General features: G+C 41.0%; 3 protein-coding genes across 7 annotated transcripts; 1 reads left to right on the plus strand and 2 right to left on the minus strand.

Annotated features, from left to right (window-relative positions):
* Positions 1-823: 823 nt before the first annotated feature.
* On the plus strand, positions 824-11,798 carry OSGEPL1 (O-sialoglycoprotein endopeptidase like 1). Of its 4 annotated transcripts, none has more exons than XR_016468393.1 (8): positions 824-1,141; positions 1,497-1,740; positions 2,648-3,035; positions 3,855-4,059; positions 4,139-4,287; positions 4,853-4,983; positions 7,075-7,152; positions 11,251-11,798. XR_016468393.1 is itself a non-coding variant. In XM_031604416.2 (8 exons), the coding sequence occupies exons 2-8, from the start codon at positions 1,535-1,537 to the stop codon at positions 7,163-7,165; spliced, it is 1,242 nt and encodes a 413-aa protein (XP_031460276.2). In that variant the 5' UTR covers positions 824-1,141; positions 1,497-1,534; the 3' UTR covers positions 7,166-7,651. The 4 variants fall into 4 exon arrangements, 3 of the variants coding, with proteins under 3 accessions (XP_031460276.2, XP_090000490.1, XP_031460277.2); XM_031604416.2 differs by lacking the exon at positions 11,251-11,798 and adding an exon at positions 5,127-5,198 and having other exon boundaries at positions 7,075-7,651; XM_090144364.1 differs by lacking the exon at positions 7,075-7,152.
* A 22-nt stretch (positions 11,799-11,820) lies between these two features.
* Positions 11,821-15,212, minus strand: ASNSD1 (asparagine synthetase domain containing 1). 2 transcript variants are annotated; one of them, XM_031604408.2, is made up of 4 exons: positions 13,734-15,212; positions 13,004-13,185; positions 12,850-12,898; positions 12,054-12,155 (listed from the first exon to the last, which is right to left on the minus strand). In XM_031604408.2, exons 1-4 carry the CDS (start codon positions 15,210-15,212, stop codon positions 12,141-12,143), a joined length of 1,725 nt encoding a protein of 574 aa, XP_031460268.2. In that variant the 3' UTR covers positions 12,054-12,140. The 2 variants fall into 2 exon arrangements, with proteins under 2 accessions (XP_031460267.2, XP_031460268.2); XM_031604407.2 differs by lacking the exon at positions 12,850-12,898 and having other exon boundaries at positions 11,821-12,155.
* A 5-nt stretch (positions 15,213-15,217) lies between these two features.
* Positions 15,218-18,521, minus strand: ASDURF (ASNSD1 upstream open reading frame). Its single transcript, XM_031604411.2, has 4 exons — positions 18,357-18,521; positions 16,759-16,812; positions 16,134-16,209; positions 15,218-15,305 (listed from the first exon to the last, which is right to left on the minus strand). The coding sequence occupies exons 1-4, from the start codon at positions 18,417-18,419 to the stop codon at positions 15,235-15,237; spliced, it is 264 nt and encodes an 87-aa protein (XP_031460271.1). The 5' UTR covers positions 18,420-18,521; the 3' UTR covers positions 15,218-15,234.
* Between the last annotated feature and the right edge of the window lie 306 nt (positions 18,522-18,827).

Consider the following 18,827-nt stretch of genomic DNA (forward strand, 5'->3'; position numbering starts at 1 on the left):
GTCTCAGTAAATGCCGTGACAGTTGGTAAAAAGGGATGGTATGATTCATGCCTTATCTGTCCTTGTAATTTTTGTCACAGAGACTGGAGAAAATCCATAACTGTCTGCTCAGGGATTGCTACATGCACTCAATAGCTTGGTTTAGGTATGCTTTTGCAAGCTGCCACTGCTGTGTTTATTTCAGTTTGCTAACAGAACATCGACTTTTCTATCTGTAATTGGGACACGCTGAGCCCTGCAACGCTGGGGGAGAGGGACGTGTAGGATAAGCAGCTTCACCATAGAACAAGCGAGAGGAATAAGAGAAATTCTGTGTGGATCATAGGTTAGAACAGAAGCGGTGCTAGCAGCAGGTGAAGAGACAGATTACCCTGCCTGACCGCATACAGTTTGCAGAAGAAGAGAGGAAGGACTTGCACGGAGGCACCGGCGTGTGACCCATGTGAGCTGCCCTGGCAGCAGACGGGAAGAGGTGCAGAGCTCCTGTGCCAGCCTGCCCCACGGCTGCCAGACACAGGCGGCTCGGAACTGGCAGAAGGCTCGCTTTGTTTTCTGCTTGCAGTGAGAGAAGGAAAAATGTTTGTTTTCCTGCCGGGATAATTTACCAACGTGTGATGAAGATGCTGTTCAAAAAGCGTGACTTTTCTTTTTTGAGTTATTGGAAGTAAATAACTCCTTCTCTGTGCAAGAAGCGTCACCTGGCTCCTTTTTACTGACGTCCCTCACACGGTCACCTCAGCGCTCGGGGGGCGGGGACACGGGTGGCGGGGGGGAGCCGCGCTGCCGCCCGGCACCAAGATGGCGCCCCCGCCACGGAACCGCGGCAGCGTCACTTCCGGGATCTGCCCCGCCCCGTGATGGCGGCCAGGGGCGGCGGGGAGGCTGGGGTTACGGCCGCCAAGTTGCCTGGGGCTGAGTCCGCCGACGTTGTAGCTGTTAGTGCGCCGTGCACAGTTTAAAATCAAGTTGTGGGCGGCGAAATAGCACGAGGAGCACTCGAAGGTAAAGCTCATCGCAGGCAGAATCGGGCTACGGAGGCAGCGACGCGAGCCTGCTCGGATCGCGGTGCGGAGCGTCCCCTTCCTCGGGGCGGCGGCAGGCGGCGCAGATCCCGAAGGCGTCGTCCTGGGGCACGACTCAGGTAAAGGGAAGTTACAGGCCCCCACCTCCTCCAACAACAACGGCAGTTTTTGTTAAGCTCTTAAAAAGCGCGGGGTATTCCGTAGCTGTAATGGTAACGGCACCTTTCCACAGCAATCACAGAACCGCTCCGGTTGGAGAATACCTTACAGATCTTCGAGTCCAACCACGACCTAACCCTACCAGCCTAACAGCCCTCTGCTCAACCATGTCCCTGAGCACCACATCCAAATGGTTTTTAAGTACATCCGGGGATGGTGACTCAACCTGGTGTATTTTATTTATAATCAGCGAATTTACTTCAGTTCTGTAATAGTAAGTGCTTGGAAACCCTTCTGTAACGATAAACTGTACAGCTCCTTTCCAGACATCACCACGAGACCAACTGGCGCCAATGAGCAGCATGGCCACGCGCCTCCTGCAGCCTGCGAGGCACAGCACGGCTGCATGGCTGAGCAGCAGCTCCACGCGCTGTGCGAGGCCCCTGAGACTTGTGCTGGGCATCGAAACAAGCTGCGATGACACAGGCGCGGCGGTGCTGGACGAGGCGGGCAGGGTGCTGGGAGAAGCGCTGCAGAGCCAAAAGGAGGTGCACCTGAAGTAAGTGCATACAGCTCACAGCACCTTCTTATGCAGCTGTAGTTGTGGCTAAAGGTGCTCAGTAGTGATGCTACTGTTATCTGTGATATCATCTGTACGAAAGTGGCTCAGGAAAACTGATGTGAAGAGGGGATCGCAGAATCACAAAAGTCCTCTAAGATTATCATGTCCAACCATCAGCACATCCCCACTGTGCTCACTAGCCCTGTCCCTCAGTGCCACATCTACCCTTTCCATAAACACCTCCAAGGACAGTGACCCCGCCACCTCCCTGCACAGCCTGTGCCAATGCCTCACCACTCCTGAGAAGTAGTATTTCCTATTATCCACAATCTGAACCTCTCTTGGCCCAACTTAAAGCCATTACCTCTCATATGAAGACCCATCTTTCTTCATCCCCAGCTCCCTGTGCAAGGCTGTGGAAAGAAATGCTGTGCATTTATTATCATCTTCTTGTGCTAATTTCTTTCCACAAAAGTACACAAATTCTTCATTGAGTTTGATTAACATTACAGTAGTACTACTAAAATCACGAAATATTTTCAGTTAAGTGAAAATTAATCAGAAATAGACATTGGTTGATAAGTACATCAACTGGCAAGTGGAGGGCTGTGTTCAGTTTCAGCCATTGCTTTGGAATGGCATGGAGATAGATTTAAGAGAAGTAGCAGATTTAAGAGGAACACATGCCAAGCAGGGGAAAGTTGGATTCTTTCCTGATGTCCCAGTGATAATTACACTCCATTCAGTACACAGATACAATTCGTGTCATTTACACTAAACAAGGCATTTGAAAACATCCTAAAAAAATGGGCAGGGTGTGGCAAGTTTACAAGATGTTGAAAAAGCTATTGTTGTGATTGTGTTATGAAATGCAAATATCTTACAATTACTTGTTTCTAACTAGAGCAGGTGGAATAATTCCTCATGTAGCACAACAGCTTCACAGAGAAAACATCCAGCAAGTAGTAAAGGAAGCGCTTAGTACCAGTGGAGTTTCTGTAAATGAACTTGCTGCTATTGCAACTACAGTGAAACCAGGACTTGCGCTGAGCCTGGAGGTGGGACTGCAGTACAGCTTACAGCTGGTGGACAGGTACCAGAAGCCTTTCATACCCATTCATCACATGGAGGCTCACGCACTTACCATCAGACTGACAGAGCAAGTGGAATTTCCCTTCTTAGTTCTTTTACTCTCCGGAGGTCACTGCATCTTGGCAGTAGCACGAGGAATTTCAGACTTCCTTCTGCTTGGACAGACCATAGATATAGCACCAGGTGACATGCTGGATAAGGTAATATTTCAACGCACATGTGAATCTACTTGTTTTCCTTCCATTGCAGTTAAGCTATAATCATAGTATTAGCATTAGCCTGAGTACAGCAACATAACGTGATAGGAGCTTTACATTATGTTTTCTTTTGTCTGTTTTGAAATATCATAAATTTAATATGCAAGGGACGATTAGACACCTATGCACTTTAGTAGTACCAGTACTAAATAGCTTATTAATTGTATTTTTAGCAAATAGATAACATAACCAAGACTGGTTATGGAAGGTTTGATGAGAACCATTATACAAATGAGCTGTATTAACTTGATAAGATCAATAGTAGTATTTTGAAGGATACTGTCAGACCTAAACCAATACATGTTAAAACATTTGTTACTAGTTCTTTTGTTGTTATTTGTTCTTTTAATAGTTTGAAAAGCTCGATTTGGCTTTGACAGTCTATATTGCTTGGGTTACTGAGTGCATTCTATAAAATCAGGCACTTCCAATTTTGTTTTCCGACAAGCATATTTTTTAAATAAATGCTATTTGTGTTCATGCATTGAAAGAGGAGGGGTGGAATGGGAAATTGCTCAAAGTTGAAAACAACTTTGCTCCCATTTACCTAGTAATACACTATGAGTAGTAATACAGTCTGTGTGTGTTACCTAGAAATTGAGTAATCAGCATTTCCTGCAAAATCTGCTGGTCCTCCTGCTTTCTCAACTTGTTCTGGAATTGCATTTCTCATTGTGCAAAGAAGTCCACTGACTGCATAAAACGATGCAGAGAACTATGTGAAGTCCTCCTGTAACTATCTTGAGTCTGTTTTCTCCTTAGGTAGCAAGAAGGCTTTCTTTAATAAAGCACCCAGAGTGCCACGGCATGGCTGGGGGGAAGGCAATAGAGCACCTGGCTCAAACTGGAGACTGGCAAAGGTACACATTCAGACTTCCCATGCAGCAGTATCGTAACTGTGATTTTTCTTTTTCTGGACTTCAGAGCCTTGTCAACAAAGCCATTATTCAGAAAGAAAAAGAAGAAGGTATTTTTAAAGTCAGATACAAACCATGTACTTCATGAGCTATATTCAGAAAAGCCCATCTGATCATACATTTTTATAGGTATTCAAGAAGGTGAACTCCTATCTTGTGCTAAGGACATTGCTGCAGCTGTACAGCATGTAGTGGCTGCTCATATTATCCAGCGGACACACCGAGCCATGCTTTTCTGCATAAAAAATAGCATATTATTACCAAAAACTGCAACTCTGGTGGGTATAACCTTATTTTTGTATTATTTTGCATGTTGCTTTTCACATTTAAATATAATGTCATTCAGGATGCAGATTTCCTTGTACTTTTTCCCCCATGACAGAACTAATCATACTGACAAACAACATAGATGTCATCATGTATTAAACTTAGCTAAAATACAAGGATTAAAGTAATATTAATTTCAGGTATTTATATGACATCTTTCATAGTTTGGTTTTAAGCTAGAAGGGTGTTTTCACACCAACTAACCTGACCTTTTCTAACTGCTCACGTCAGACAGTTTGATCTAGGGCAGCCCAGTACTTGATAGCTGTTCTATTTATAGCGTGCTTTCACTCAGGATTAAGTTTTTAGCCATAATACACTCACATTCTTTTCTGATAGGTTTCAGTCTTCAAAAATGGCTTTAGCTTGAAATATTCTTTTTATTGCAGTCTTCAAAACTTTGTCTGATATATTTGTTTTTTAGATAGGATGCTAATTTAGTTTGACCTACGAGGCCTTTCTTTTGAGTTAATATTTTTTTCTTTTTTTTTTTCCCCTACTTAAAACTGCTCTTAGGTCGTATCAGGAGGAGTTGCAAGTAATCAGTATATCAGAAAAGGCCTGCAAACTCTGGCAAATGCAAATGGTTTTGCTTTTCTGTCTCCTCCTCCAAGACTGTGCACTGATAATGGTGTTATGATTGCATGGTAAGGGTTGGGTTTTTTTTTGTGTTTCTGTAAGATTCTTTAAAATCATCAGAATTGGGCATTTCTGTATATGGTGACTAAACCATATATTTATATACTCAGACAGTTATGACACACTGATATGTAATTGCTTTCTTGCTTAGGAATGGCATTGAAAGGTTGCATGCAGGACATGGTGTTTTATATAGTACTGATGGCATCCGCTATGAACCAAAGTAAGTGACTCAGTTTATTCAGTCTTTTTCTTCATTAATTCACTGTACTCAGTGAAAGTGAAAGTACAGACTAGCAGAAAGCAATGAGGAATGTCTCTAGAGGACATATAAGCTTTGAAAGTTATTGATAACTACACAGAAAAGGAAGTGATAAAGTATATATCCTCTTCCAGTACTTGAAAGAAGCTTATTAATAGGAAAGCAGCTTTTTACATGATCTGTTAGCACTAGGATAAGGGGGAATAGCTTTAAACTAAAAGAGGTAAAATTTAGATTAGATATTAGGTGGAAGTTCTTTACTCAGACAGGTGGTGAGTCACTGGACTAGTTACCAGAGAGGCTGTGAATGCCCCATCTCTGAAGGTGTTCAAGGCCAGATTGGACTGGGCCCTGGGCAGCCTGATCTGGTGCTTGATTTAGTGGCTGGCAATCCTGCTCACAGCAGAGAGCTGGAACTAGATGATCTTTGACGTGCCTTCCAACACAAGCCATTCAATGATTCTATAGTCTTCAGCATTTAAGTGTGTTTTGAGTTAGAGATTTGAATACATCATAAAGTTTTATGTACTTACCTGTTACTGTGGTAGTATGGAAAACAGGAGCAAGTTAAACAGTATGCTCTTCCTAGCTTCTTAGTTGCTGCAATCATAAATCTAAATGCTCCGAGTCAAACTGTGTTTTCATAATCATAGAATGGTTTGGGTTGGAAGAGACCTTTAAGATCATCTCGTTCCAACCCCCTGCTATAGGCAGGGACACCTCCCTCTAGACCAGGTTGCTCACAGCCCTGTCCAGCCAGACCTTGAATGCTTCCAGGGAGGGAGCATCCACAACCTCTCTAGGCAACCTGTTCCAGTGTCTCATCACTTTCAAAGTAAAGAACTTCTTTCTAATAGCCTGTCTAAATCTACTTTCTTCCAGTTTACGGCCAACTCTTCCTGTCACTACCTGCCCTTATAAAAAGTCCCTCCCCAGCATTCCTGTAGGCCCCCCTTCAGGTACTGGAAGGCTGCTGTAAGGTCTTCCCAGAGCCTTCTCCAGGCTGAAGAGCCCCAGAGGGACAGCCCTCTGATCATCAGATAATTTTAAATTAAAAAATAATGACAATTTTTTAATGGTTTGTTAAATATGCTTTATTTTCTGGATTCAGACACTAGGCTTAGGATTGAACAAAACGCCAGGTATTCTAACATACTGACAATTCAAAAGAAGTACCAGCTGGTCTTAAGCTCTAAGTTTTTATCCAGTTCGTGTCTTTTCCAGTGCTAAGAAAACACACACTTGGAGGGTTTCAGGATGGAAATTTTACCGTTTTCACATAAGAAATGGTAAAATACTGTTTTCAAAAAAAGAATGTTTTTTATATATGGATGGGAATATAGGGATATGGTGATATATATCTCTCAATGATTAAAACACAACGCTATCTTTGCTGTAACTGTACATACCATACAATTATCAGAGAAAAATACCTGTGAATCTTTGTGTCTTGCGTTCATTACTGCGACGTAAATTTATCAGCTCAAATCAGAACCTGAATAACATCTCCAAAAGATAGCTGTGAAATCACAAAACTTCATGAGTTAGGAACAGCTAAAAATGTAGTCAACCCCCCCATTCTAGAGATGTTTTTGGGCACAGGCTCAAGCAGACCATTTTCACAGTCGCAGTCTTACAGCGTGAGGAATTTGTGAAAAGGCTGCCCAATTCTCAGCACTTGGGAATTGGGCAGCATTTAATAAACATTATTGTGAATTTCCCAATTTGATGGTACAAAAGGTCTGTGAATCTGCACATCTGAGTGACAGGGCACTGTCATCTTACCACAGCAATAATGTTACTTACCTTTTAACATACGGGTCACTTGATTTTCTAGAGCTCCCCTTGGAATTGATATTTCAAAAAGAGTTGAAGAGGATTCCATCAAAGTGCCAAGACTAAGGAAGATACAATGGTCAGCATGTTAAGCACTTAACTAATACAGTAAATGCAGCTAAAATTTTTTCACTGTAACAGCACTGAGACAGTTTTCATGTACTGACTTTATGTGGCTTACAAGTGTTGAAATAACACCCATCAAAGAAATAAATACATCTCCACGTGGTAGCTGTGTCAATACAACTGAATTTCTACTACTATTCTCTGCTAGTGTGAGAAGATGATTCCTACTCACAAAAATTAACATCTGAGGTTAAATGGCTAGCACTAATTTTTTTTTTTTTTGTAAAAAAAACAACAGTTTAATGTAGGACAAATGAGCTGTTAAGATCCAAGTTCTGGGTTTTGATACAAATGTGTTATTTCACCTTGCCTTTTGACAATCTGTACTAGATGTTTTCATTATTCATCCCATAGGTTTTAACTGGAATACATACAGCACTAAGCCTGTCTATATATAAACCAATTTTATAAGAACATTTATTGAATAGGAACTTCCTTTCTATATATGTTCTTTAGAATGCTTTAATATTTTTAAACTTACGTAAAGCATCTGTATAAGTACAGTGTACAGTACCATAAGTGAGGCTGCCATGCTTGTCTGTCATGTTGAAATTCATTTACAAAATTCTGGTTCATTCTTCCATCTCTGCTGAGATTATTCATTAGATGGGTAACTGCTTTGTTCCTGTGTACTACTCATAGCAGATTGTGAGCAGTCTGGTATCTAAGCTCAGTGCCTGGGACTGCACAAACATAGAAGAAATACAGCTCTTAAGCTTACTTCAAATGTATTTTCTTATTCAAGTAACCATTTCATCAAAACAAGATGTAATATACAAGTTTATACAACAATTTGTCACTTTAGCAACAAGATTCAAAAAACAGACAAAATGAAGATTGACAAAAATGTACACAGAGTTGATGAAATTATAATCAAGAGAAGAGACAGCATCTGCAGAAGCAGAACAACTGCAAGAAAATAGGCCTCCAATACTAGCTAAAAAGAGAAAGCAGAAATCTTTATTATAACTGCTAATTCAGCATTGCTGTTGCTCAGATCCACATTTCTCCAGGAGGTGGAGTAGCAGCTGTACAGATACTGCTTCAACCTAATGTTACCTTGTAAAACCTTAATTGTCTTTTTGCATCAGAGCAAGTCTTGGTTTTTTGTTATTTTACTTCTTCATACAATGGATACTTGAATACTGAATAATTCCATCCATGTGTATGGTGATGATGTCAAGTGCTTTCTTGAATCTCCCCACAAGCAGACTAATGGAAAAGCTCACCAGGAATTTTGTATCACAATACCATATAAAGTAAATTCCTTTCTGAAAAGCCATTTCTGGTAGCATGGAGATTATCTTATTGAACTTGGGGCCTAGAAGCCATGTATTTGTTGTGTGCTAGACTGTAACAGCAGTTACACCTTCTGAATCTTCTGCAAACATACTAGACTGCTACTTTTTTAATCTCAAAAGATATCTAAAACCAGATGAACCAAATTTAGTTGTGCATTAGGCCACTTAAGAGACGTTTTCGCTAATGACTTAACATATTCATGTAGATATTCAAGAAATATTAATTTTAATGTATGCAACTTCATACAATATTCCTTTTATAATGTTAAGTTATTGCTCATAAACTGAAATTATTTTTTATATTATTTGGAGGCTGAATCCTAAGACCATCAGAATAAACAAAACTCTTCCTCTTATAATACATCCTGCAAATCACTGTTCCTGTGAACAATGAAGACAGATGCATGCTTAACTACAGCCTGGATGTTATAATAAGGAGCAAATTAATTTCTCACATTTACAAGGAATAAATAATGTCTTTTTTATTGCAAATGTGTGCCTGCATTCAAGTACATGCACTACAACATCACTTTCTAGCTTAGAAGATACATCTCACATTGGAAAAATAGAGAATGAACAATGCATGATTTACTGGCTGTTGCTCAAGCCTTGCCCATATTTTGGGAACAGAAATTGAAGCTGAAGAAGAATGATAGACATAGTGAAAACAACAGAACATGCAGAAATGGTAAGGCTAGCAAGCTATTCTTTCACACATAGAAGTATGGGTAGTTAATGGAACAGGTTCCTCAGTCACTGGGCGTTAGGAAGTAAAGTAATCACTAGTAATGCTCTGCACATAGTTCATTATCTAGAATAATGTCATAGGCCAGCTGACCTGCAGATACCTTGCAGCCCTGCACTGCTAGCATATATACAGATAGGTATGCCTTGTCTTCACCTCATGCTAACCTTCAGGATATTGTTACAATACATAGAACATAATCAGTTTATGTCACCTTATGAGTTATTCTGCTTTTAAAGTTAAACAAATAAACACAAAATACACCTTTAAGTTTTATCTTGGTTAAATATGTTTGAATTGTACAGTTGTTGTTCTCTTTGGGTATGTTTGCCTCATACTTCCACTATGTACTGAGTCCTGATTAAAATTAGTCCAACTTTTATATCCACATATGCTGAAGGAAACTGACAAGTGCTGTGCTATTTCACATGTAAACAGCTGAAGGGTTTAGCCAGCAAATTCCACCAGCCATCATCTCTCAAAAAGGCCAGTGGGTTTCTTACCCTTAGAAAGGCATACCTGAATCCACCAGTGCTAGCAGTGATGCTGTCAGGGAACGTACTTGTTTTTTAGCTGGCCCAGCAGTTCAGTGGGAAGCTTTATGAGGTAGCATTTTGTCTCTGCTCAAAGCCAGCCAACTAGGAGACATGGTAAAGTTGCACTGCTTGCTGTTGTCACAGCAAACAAGGCACAAGTGTTTTCCTGCGCTGCCACGTTTGACCACTAGGTTGCCGCATCAGCTCATTCAGCTCAATGTAACACTTTAGTCAGGCCTGAGTATCCCTCAAGGATATTCTCCAGTACTTAAAATGTAATACTTCAAGATGCTATTAACAACAAGAACAGAATATTATTTTACCAAAAAGTTACAGCAGTATTTGCAAGTAAGCACTACATTTCCTAAGGACAAGATAAAAACACAAACATTCCTGCAGGTTCCTCTGGTATATAGTCATTTTTTTCCCCTTGTAGAAACAAATATTTGGCCAAGAAACTGCAAATAATAGTGATAACCATACTTCAAGGGATAATGATGAATTTATTGTTTATAAGTAATAGGTTAAACTAAAAACAAAAATGCTAAAACCAAGTTGCATGGTGTGAAGTGATAGCACAACAACGACAGCAGAGCAGCAAGATCCCAGGCTGCAGTGAGTGAGGATTTGCTCAAACCCAACAGCAATAGACACAGAAATAAGGGATAGAAGCTGCTTACCTTCAGAAAACCTCAGGTATACAGGGATCTCCAGCAAGATGCTGTCACCTCCACTGCCAACCTTAAATGAGTTCTTGGAAGGGGTGGATCCTGGCTCCACTCTTCTGTTCACTCAGATACATTGCATGCACCTGAGCTCCCCTGGGTTGGTCCTGCCTTCCCATCAGATGCTCCATCACTGTTTCAGGTCATGGCTTGACAACTACATATAGTTTCTTAAAGGTAATACCTAAAACTGCCTAGAACCCTTCCAAAATTATTTCTCATGTACATATGTATTTCTAAAAATTAGAAGACATATTTTGGAAAGAAACTATTTTCCTGGGTATAAAATGCACAACTTTTTTCTAGGAATCCTAGGTGAGGCACAACTTCTAGAAGTACTGTAACACCACTACAGAGTTAACAAATTACGTTCACATTTAGTCAGATTAATGGTCCTTTGGTCTAATCTCTACCTGCTATTAGTGATGGAATAAATCTTGCCAATGTCAAAGAATTACAAGCAAGTCAGTTTTCTTCAGAGCAACAGAAAACTGCCCATGTTCTGAAGCATTCTGAAATAGAAGCTTCTGTAAAAATTCTCCCCAGGCCCAAATTATTGTGAGATTTCATTTGCACCATTACAACAGATTATTTGTAGGAACAGCTACATACTGCTTTGCACAAAACTAGATTTTATGCTAGTATGAATATTTGTATTTCAACCATATGATTAAAATGCAGACAAAAAGCCCAGGTGATTTTTTTTTTTTTTAAGCTAGATCTTCTGCATTTGCTTTCTTTCAGTGATCTTCCTTGAACAACACAAAGGATGCCCTGTAGCTGTAGAAGCAGCAGAGCTCAAGCTAAAAGGAGAAGATGTCAGGGAACCAGCAAAGGACAAAGATGACACTGCAGAGATTGTCCCAAAGATCCCCGGAAGCAGAGGGAACCTTAGTCCTGAGAACACCAACCAACCCAGTCCTGGAGCACAGGCCTCACTGAACAGCCTTCAGTAGCTGAGGCAAGGGCAGTCTGTTCCTCAAATAACAAAAGGGTAAGTGTGATGCATAGAGGGCAGCTCCCAAGAGGCAGTGTGGCCCAGGACCCTCAGCTCTCGGTGGCTCTAACAATCCAGGTCAGCTCCTCGCTGCATTCTCCCTTCTAAAACCATAACCTGACAGACTGGAGGATTCAGTAGGCACTTTGCTGAGGAAGGAGAAGAAATGCCAACCTCTGGCTATCCTCTATTCCACAGAGACCAGCATTCCCTTCTCTCCTAAGGATGCATTCATGATGTGTCTAGGACAAGTATGTACTATGTGTATTATTTTGATGACTGTAACAATGCCCAAATGTGTAAAACAAACAAATTAAGCCAAACTTTTTTAAAAAATCCCAAAGATTTACTAAATTTACAAATAGGATAAATAATATCTTAAGATATAGCTTTATAATTCATCTACTAAAATAACTTCAGTCTGCTGCATGTGTGGTGTGCTTTTTCATTATTGGTCTCCAGTTTTGCAATCCGAGATCCAAACTGTACAGCCCTTTTTGGCAGAATGCTTGCAGCTTTAAGGCCAAGTTCCATAGCTCCAAGGCGCAGAAGTAGTTTCTCACCAATTCCTCGAGGTAAAGTTAAGTCTGCTTTTTCTGAGATGGGCAGCGAATTGAGGAATGAAACAACATCTTCATCAATAAAAGGAAACCTAAAGACATTGGGAAAAACAGATGTGCCTTAAACATTAGTGGCATGGTACTGAGGGAATTCTCCAGAGCAGCTATATTGTTTGAGAGGGTAGGTAAAAGATACTACAATTAAACTCAGAAGCCCAGAAGTTTTCAAATTTTTAAGTAACACCCAAAGATAACTTTAAAGGGTTAAAAAAAAAGCTGTATAAAGCCACACCATAACTTTGAAACAAAAATGTGTGATTAAGGACATGCCTGGAAAGACACTGCTGGGCACAAAAACCTTTCATGCACTTGAGCAGCCTCTATTAGATAACAACTGAAAGATTTTTTTGCAAGTCAGCGAGTGGTAGTGTGGAGGAGGTAAACTCAAAAAACCCAATTCTTTAAGTATTCTGACTTAATGACATGGAAATGCATGGGATATCCATCTTGCTTTTATCACATGGACAAGAATATGCAGCCTTGTTGCTGGTGCATCACAGCCTCTCCAAGGCTGCGTTAGAAAGCTGCCATTCTCCAGAGTCACTCCCCAAGTTACTTCAACAGAACACTACAATGCTGAGAAGACTGCTGCACTTAAAATGATAAAACCCACTTGATTTTACTTTCTCCAATGTCTGTTGCTACTTCTTAAAACATCCAGATGGAAATCCAATGTTCATGTTGCTAGATTGCCTTAAGTAACTCTGCCATGGCATGACAGATTACCTTTTTTCCCCCCTCCAGAGAGAGCATCCTGACACAAATGGAACACAATCTGGAGACAAAAAAATGTGCAAACAAGTTTCAAATAAAGCTTTTTCTCAGACTGATAAAACTAGAGCCTAACCAGTAAAACCAGCTTGTTTCATATTACTATTACCTGGCTTCTTTTCCATGATCACCAATAATCCTGTCATCTCTACCAAGATTCCTAGAAGAAATGCGACCTAACTCCATTTCCAGTTCCTTATTCAGACCTTCCAGGCCACATTTTCTGAAGCAAACACGATGTCGGGAATACCCAGCAAGCTGTTCATCTGCTCCAATTCCTGTAAGCACAACCTAAGAAAAAAGAACAAAAGAAATTTTGTTAATACCTAGGGAGGCTAGTCATACATAATGGATCTTAGAACTACATATGTGAAAACAACATACAAGAAGAAAAGAAATATTCTTTGTAGCTTGAACAGTCATTCAGAACTATAATTACAAAAGATTGCAAGCAGTCATCTTGTCTGTCATTACTAATAGCTACTTTGTCACATAAATTGTGTGCCTGAAGAATATACCAAGTTTATGGATTTGTTCAATTGGATTAATAGTACTCACCTACTACTGCGTTAAGGCATTGAGAATCAAAGGCATTGACTTCCTTCCTAGTCACTACTACTTAGTCAAGCTTATTGAAAAGCCATTCACATAATGAAAGAACTGAATGCAGGCTTTAATTCCAGAATTACAAAAAGATTATCGCTATTGTATTCTGCCACTGAATTTCAGAAGCCTTGTGAATATTAAAGAACCCAGCTAATTTCTGAAACAGTGCTGCTTTCCCATTCACAAATTAAGCATAAGAAAGAAAACAAAAGACTATAAGAAACAATCAGTACCTTTGCAGGACTTCTGTATGGTTTCATTTCTCCTTGTTTATTAATATAACCCTCTCCTCTGGAAGCAAACCAGATTGCACAGCCAATGCTGTCATCCAAAACTGTATCCAGAGGATAAATCAAGTGATTTATGAATCGTTGTCTCATTTCTTGCAATTCCTTTAGTGTGACATTAATTTCCACAAAGTTCCAGGTTCTTGAAGGGTTAAGGGCTTCTAGTTCTTTCAGTCCTGCCCTACCAGTAATTCTGTCAGGAACATCAAAACAAGAAAAACGATCACCAATTTTAGCATCAAGATCTTCATGATTTTCTTGAACACGATGCAGATCGAGCTGCATTTCCTGGCTGATGCAGTTTTTAGTGGTACCTGTTTGCTTAGTTTGTTCTTTTGGCATGAAAGCTACATTGAGGAGATCAATTGGTTCCTCCAAAGGAACATGTCGATCAGCAAGGGCTGCAATAACCATAGAATCAACACCACCAGAAAAGAGCACTGCAACATGAGCCTTTCTGGGAGAAGCATCCTTAACTTCTCTTGTTCTCTGATCTTCACCTCTAACTAGTAATAAAACTCGTCTCTTTACTGCCTCATCTAAAACATCAATGAACTGTTGGACTAGTTTTCTCTTGTGCTCCTCTGCAAGATATCCCTGAAGAGTTTCTACGGAAACCATGTGGCTTATGTTGCTAATATCAGTGCTTGCACACTCAGCTGAGGCTTCAGAAATGGTTCTGTTTAAGGGCATTACAGGTGCGCTGAGACATAGTTTTGACTCATTCATTGCAACGGTGATGTGATTTGGTAAGTCTTTTGAAACTTGATCCAGAATATCAATGAATATTTCTTCAGTTTTCTCTGTGCAACTGTACTTCCATGGAAACAACGTTAAAGACAATGATTTAGTTGTCACACAGTCTTTGAGATTAATTTTGAAAATTCCAGATGCTGGGACTTCTCGACATTGGTTACAAGATTCTGAATTCACACTTACAGATGTGAGACAGAAAACACTATTGCTCACATTACTGAACTGCCAAAGCAAACTACGACGACCAAAATAATCTCTACCAAACCATAAGCTATGTCCAGATGCTTGATAATAAATAAAAGACCATGGACCCCGAAGTGATGAGAAGAGTGATAAGAAGTCAGCTTCACTACTGCATAGTGCAAGATGATGAAACAAAACTTCAGTGTCATTCTCTGAATCTCCTACATTCATTCCATTAAAAATTTCTCCATTCCAAAGTAAAATATTGTTATTGACATCTTCCAGAGGCTGAGGAGTCATCAGTCCCCTCAGGTGAAGCACGTGGCCAGAGAAAAGGCACTCATAGGATGGCTTGGACACAGTCTTTATCAACTGTTGGCTGCTGTCTGGTCCTCTTCTTCTAAGATGGCAGTACAGATCCTCGTTCAAGTAATCACAAATAGTATGCTGGCTAGACAAGGCAACAACGCAACAAATACCACACATGGTGACTTGGAATTCAGATGGACTATTTCTTGACTTTAGTCTTCTCTGAATTTTCCAACTCTTGATGTGCTTTCTTTAATTGATCTAATGTATCTGTGTGATAAAAATACCAGAGTAAAGATTAAATGAGTTTATATCTAAGAAATGAGTAAGTCAGTTGTACAATTAGAGACAGGAAAACAAAACTAAGAAACAGACGTGTAACAGTATTGATCTATCACAACCATAGCTCACTGCAGTCTATTTGTCTTCAATTATACAAACATGTTTTCCCCCTCAAGGAAATCTTTACTACAAGTTTAATAATGTAAAGGAAAGGCCAATTATTGCCTATATAATCAATATGATTTATACATTTGTAGAAGAAAAGTGAATAGACAACATGTCAACATTGCAAACTCCGATCAAATAAGATATTGACAACTGTTCATTCCAGGAAGTAATTTTATAAATTTATTTCTAACACCTTTGTTCAATTTTCACATCTCTTTATCTTCCATTCCCTTATCTTGATAATCCCAAAAACTCATTCTCTCAACCACCTAAAGACTTCTAGACTTCTAGCTTTACTTCCAGTTTCATACTCATATTTTGAATTCATCCCATGAAATTTTAAGGGTTAACAATTAAAAAAAAAAGGAGAGGAATTAGCATGTACAGTTTCCCAAAGAGTGCTAAGAATAGTGATTCCTCAGTGGGAGAACTCCCTCCTGTATCTTCAGCACTTGCTGTTTTACCACTCATGCAAATCAAGCAGAAACCACATTTATCCAACTCAGAAAAGCAGGCACATCCAAAGTCCACTTAGTATCTAACATGCAGTTGCCAGCTTTTCTACTTTACTACAACTTGGAAACCCTTAACAGCTACAAAGATAGCTTTTAAACAGTTAAACTATTACCTTTTGCACTGCAAACTTACTTTTGCATTGAGACAGTGTTTCTGTTCGGTCTACAAGGAAGAATATATTGCTATTGGGTTGCTGCCTATAAACTTTCTGTAAAATAAAAACAATGCTGCATTAAGTAAAAGTAACATACACAGGCAACCACACTGCAGCAGAAATCCGTGTAAGTCCACTGAGATACCCTTCCCTTTCATGTCAGAAGGCTACGTTCTACTCTGCCATGAGCAACGTCCTCATGTTGCACCAAAACATTTCAGGATTGACCCACAACCATTCTGCATTTTTCCTTTCCTCATACTTGGGGGATCATATTTTATTTTACATCATACTCACACGAAAAGTAGGAAGATTTTAACATAATCTGACCTACTCAAACATTATCATATAAAAATTCAGCTGAAACAAAAAGTAAAATCTTCCGACACCACACTGTGTTACACTACACAAGTGTAAATAAACTCTCAATTGATGTGGAGAACAAAACATTTTGACACCAGACAGCAGACCACATCTGCATTAAAATCTTTAGCCCAACAACTGAAGATAACATTTATATATTATTTTTTTGCCCTCTTGCCTCTATACAAATACATCTGATGCTAAAACGAAGTAGCCAAAAGAAATTTCATAATTACTTACCCTATTCTTCTTCAAATTGGAAAGCTCATCAACCACAACTTTCTGTTCTTTAATCTGAAAGACAAAAGACACATATCAGTGTAATCACTAACAACAAACTACTGTGTTGCAATCCTAAAGTTGAAAACCTTCACCCATATTTTAAAGACAGCTAGAAGAATTTATGTCACTGTTCCCTGAACAGACCACTAAAGTGAAAGTGAACATAAGAACGAAAAAGGTATTTGATTAGCCATTGCTCCAAGCATACTACAACTATTCAGACTACATAACTGAATTACAGTTAGCATGCTTATTTTGAATTCTAAGTTATGAATTCAACAATAAGCCAGTGAAGCAGTCTAAGTAACTGCTTTGGAAGGGGGTTATATTGCATGGGTTGGCATTGCTCCCAGAGCCCAAAAGCAGTCATTACTGGGAAGCCAGAGTACCCCTAGCTATTTAGAATCTGAGATTACTTGCCTCCCAACCTCCTCAGAAGAAACCAAGCAAACATGTAAATAACTATTAACAAAAACATCAAGCAACTTTGAGAAATGGAATTTATCTCCACATTACATTTTTTAATCTGATATTCTCCAGATTCAAAACAAAAACAGTAAAAGAAACAAACAAAAAGCCCCTACTAAATCAAAAACCCAACACCCCCCAAAAGAAAAAAACCAACCAACACACAATTACACAATTGTAAGCAATTCTACTATACTGGAGTTTTTGCACAAAGTTCTTATGTTGGATCTACCACCACCAGTTCAGCTGCACTGACAGAAGGAGCCTGGTGTTCCTGTTTTCCTGGACAACAGCAGGCACCAATGACAAAGAGCAAGCAGGGGCCCTCCAAAAAAAGCTGAAACATAGAGCATAAGTGGTTCAGCACTCACTGCTTTCTCTAAGCACCAGACACACAGCTTGCTCCACTCCCCCTTCCTTACTCCTGGAACTGGCACAGCTGGAGATAACTACTACAGGGCTAGATTAGCCAAACTGAAAGGAGCACGCAGAAAAGGCTGCTTTACCAGCAGCTACACCAACACGTGGCATTTGTTACTGCAACAGACAAGACAGCAGTGCTATCTTCTGATGCACAATAAAGCCAGGCACCTCAGCCATGCAGCATATAAGCTGTGCTGATACCCTCATTCTCCTGAGCCTCCTGAGTAAGCAAGGCACACCACTAATCGTTCGTGATTTAAGTGTGCGGGAAGGAAACGGCTTTCTGGTCGCGAGCAGCTCCCCAGGCCCGGCAGAGCTCACCCCGAGCAAAGATGAGGGCGCCGCTGCGAACAGCCCTGCTTCACAGGAGAGCCGGGCCACCCGCCTCCTCACCGACCTTCCTCGCAACTTGCTCGGCACGTACAGACGACACGGACACTCCTTCAGCAATCACACCAAGTCCTCGGCATAGAAAGAACAGAAGCGCAGCGCGCTAGAAGGGCTCACAGCCGCTGAGCTGCCCGGCTCCCCACACGACAGAGGCCCCCACCAGCCACAGCGCAGCTCAGCCTCAGGCAGGCTCTCCTTCCCTCCACACGTCCCCTAACAGGCTTAGCATTACCCTCCCTTCCTCAAAATCACACCTAGGACCATTCTGAGCTCACCCTCCGACTCAGCTCCTCTTTATGGCCCAGCTCGGCGCTCTCCTCCTCCTCCCGTCGCGACATAACCCCGCTTCCCTGGCCGGCCCGTCGCACAGCACTACACGCACAACGCGTGCGCCTCTCGGCGCGGAGCTTCCTGCTGCTACAGCGCACGCGCCACTAACGTTGCCGCGGCGGGTGCGCACGCGCGGTGGGGAGCAGCCGTTAGCGCGTCGCGCGCCGCAGCCGCTAGGCGCGTACGGCTGAGGTGGAGTTGCCGCCGCTGCGGCTGTGAGGGCGGTGGGAGCGGCTTCTCCTGGTACTGGTCGCTGTCTGATCAGATCGCTGGCAGCATCCTGGCACAACGAAGGACTTCCCGCTAGTCCTGTGATTGTTGCCGTTTGCCACATGTGGTCTGTGAGGGCCCGGTGGGAAAGCTTTTTGGAATGAGGGCTGAAAAATGGTTCTCTGACAAGTAACAAAGCAGAAAAT

This window comes from Phasianus colchicus, chromosome 7 (assembly GCF_987193195.1).
Source record: "Phasianus colchicus chromosome 7, bPhaCol1.hap1.1, whole genome shotgun sequence".
Classification (NCBI taxonomy): Eukaryota; Metazoa; Chordata; class Aves; order Galliformes; family Phasianidae; genus Phasianus; species Phasianus colchicus.

Bases quoted from the DNA above. Each gene is read 5' to 3' on its own strand.
- OSGEPL1 (XM_031604416.2), top strand. From the start codon at position 1,535: ATGAGCAGCATGGCCACGCGCCTCCTGCAGCCTGCGAGGCACAGCACG. The intron at 1,741-2,647 runs GTAAGTGCATAC...GTTTCTAACTAG, and splicing joins CAAAAGGAGGTGCACCTGAA to AGCAGGTGGAATAATTCCTC. The intron at 4,060-4,138 runs GTATTTTTAAAG...ACATTTTTATAG, and splicing joins TCAGAAAGAAAAAGAAGAAG to GTATTCAAGAAGGTGAACTC.
- ASNSD1 (XM_031604407.2), bottom strand. From the start codon at position 15,212: ATGTGTGGTATTTGTTGCGTTGTTGCCTTGTCTAGCCAGCATACTATT. The intron at 13,186-13,733 runs GTACTGATTGTT...CTTTTTTCTTAG, and splicing joins CATACAGAAGTCCTGCAAAG to GTTGTGCTTACAGGAATTGG. The intron at 12,156-13,003 runs GTAATAGTAATA...CAATGTCTTTAG, and splicing joins GATCATGGAAAAGAAGCCAG to GTTTCCTTTTATTGATGAAG.
- ASDURF (XM_031604411.2), bottom strand. From the start codon at position 18,419: ATGTCGCGACGGGAGGAGGAGGAGAGCGCCGAGCTGGGCCATAAAGAG. The intron at 16,813-18,356 runs GTGAGCTCAGAA...TTTGTCTTTCAG, and splicing joins AAGAGGAGCTGAGTCGGAGG to ATTAAAGAACAGAAAGTTGT. The intron at 15,306-16,133 runs GTAAGTTTGCAG...TTTATCACACAG, and splicing joins AACACTGTCTCAATGCAAAA to ATACATTAGATCAATTAAAG.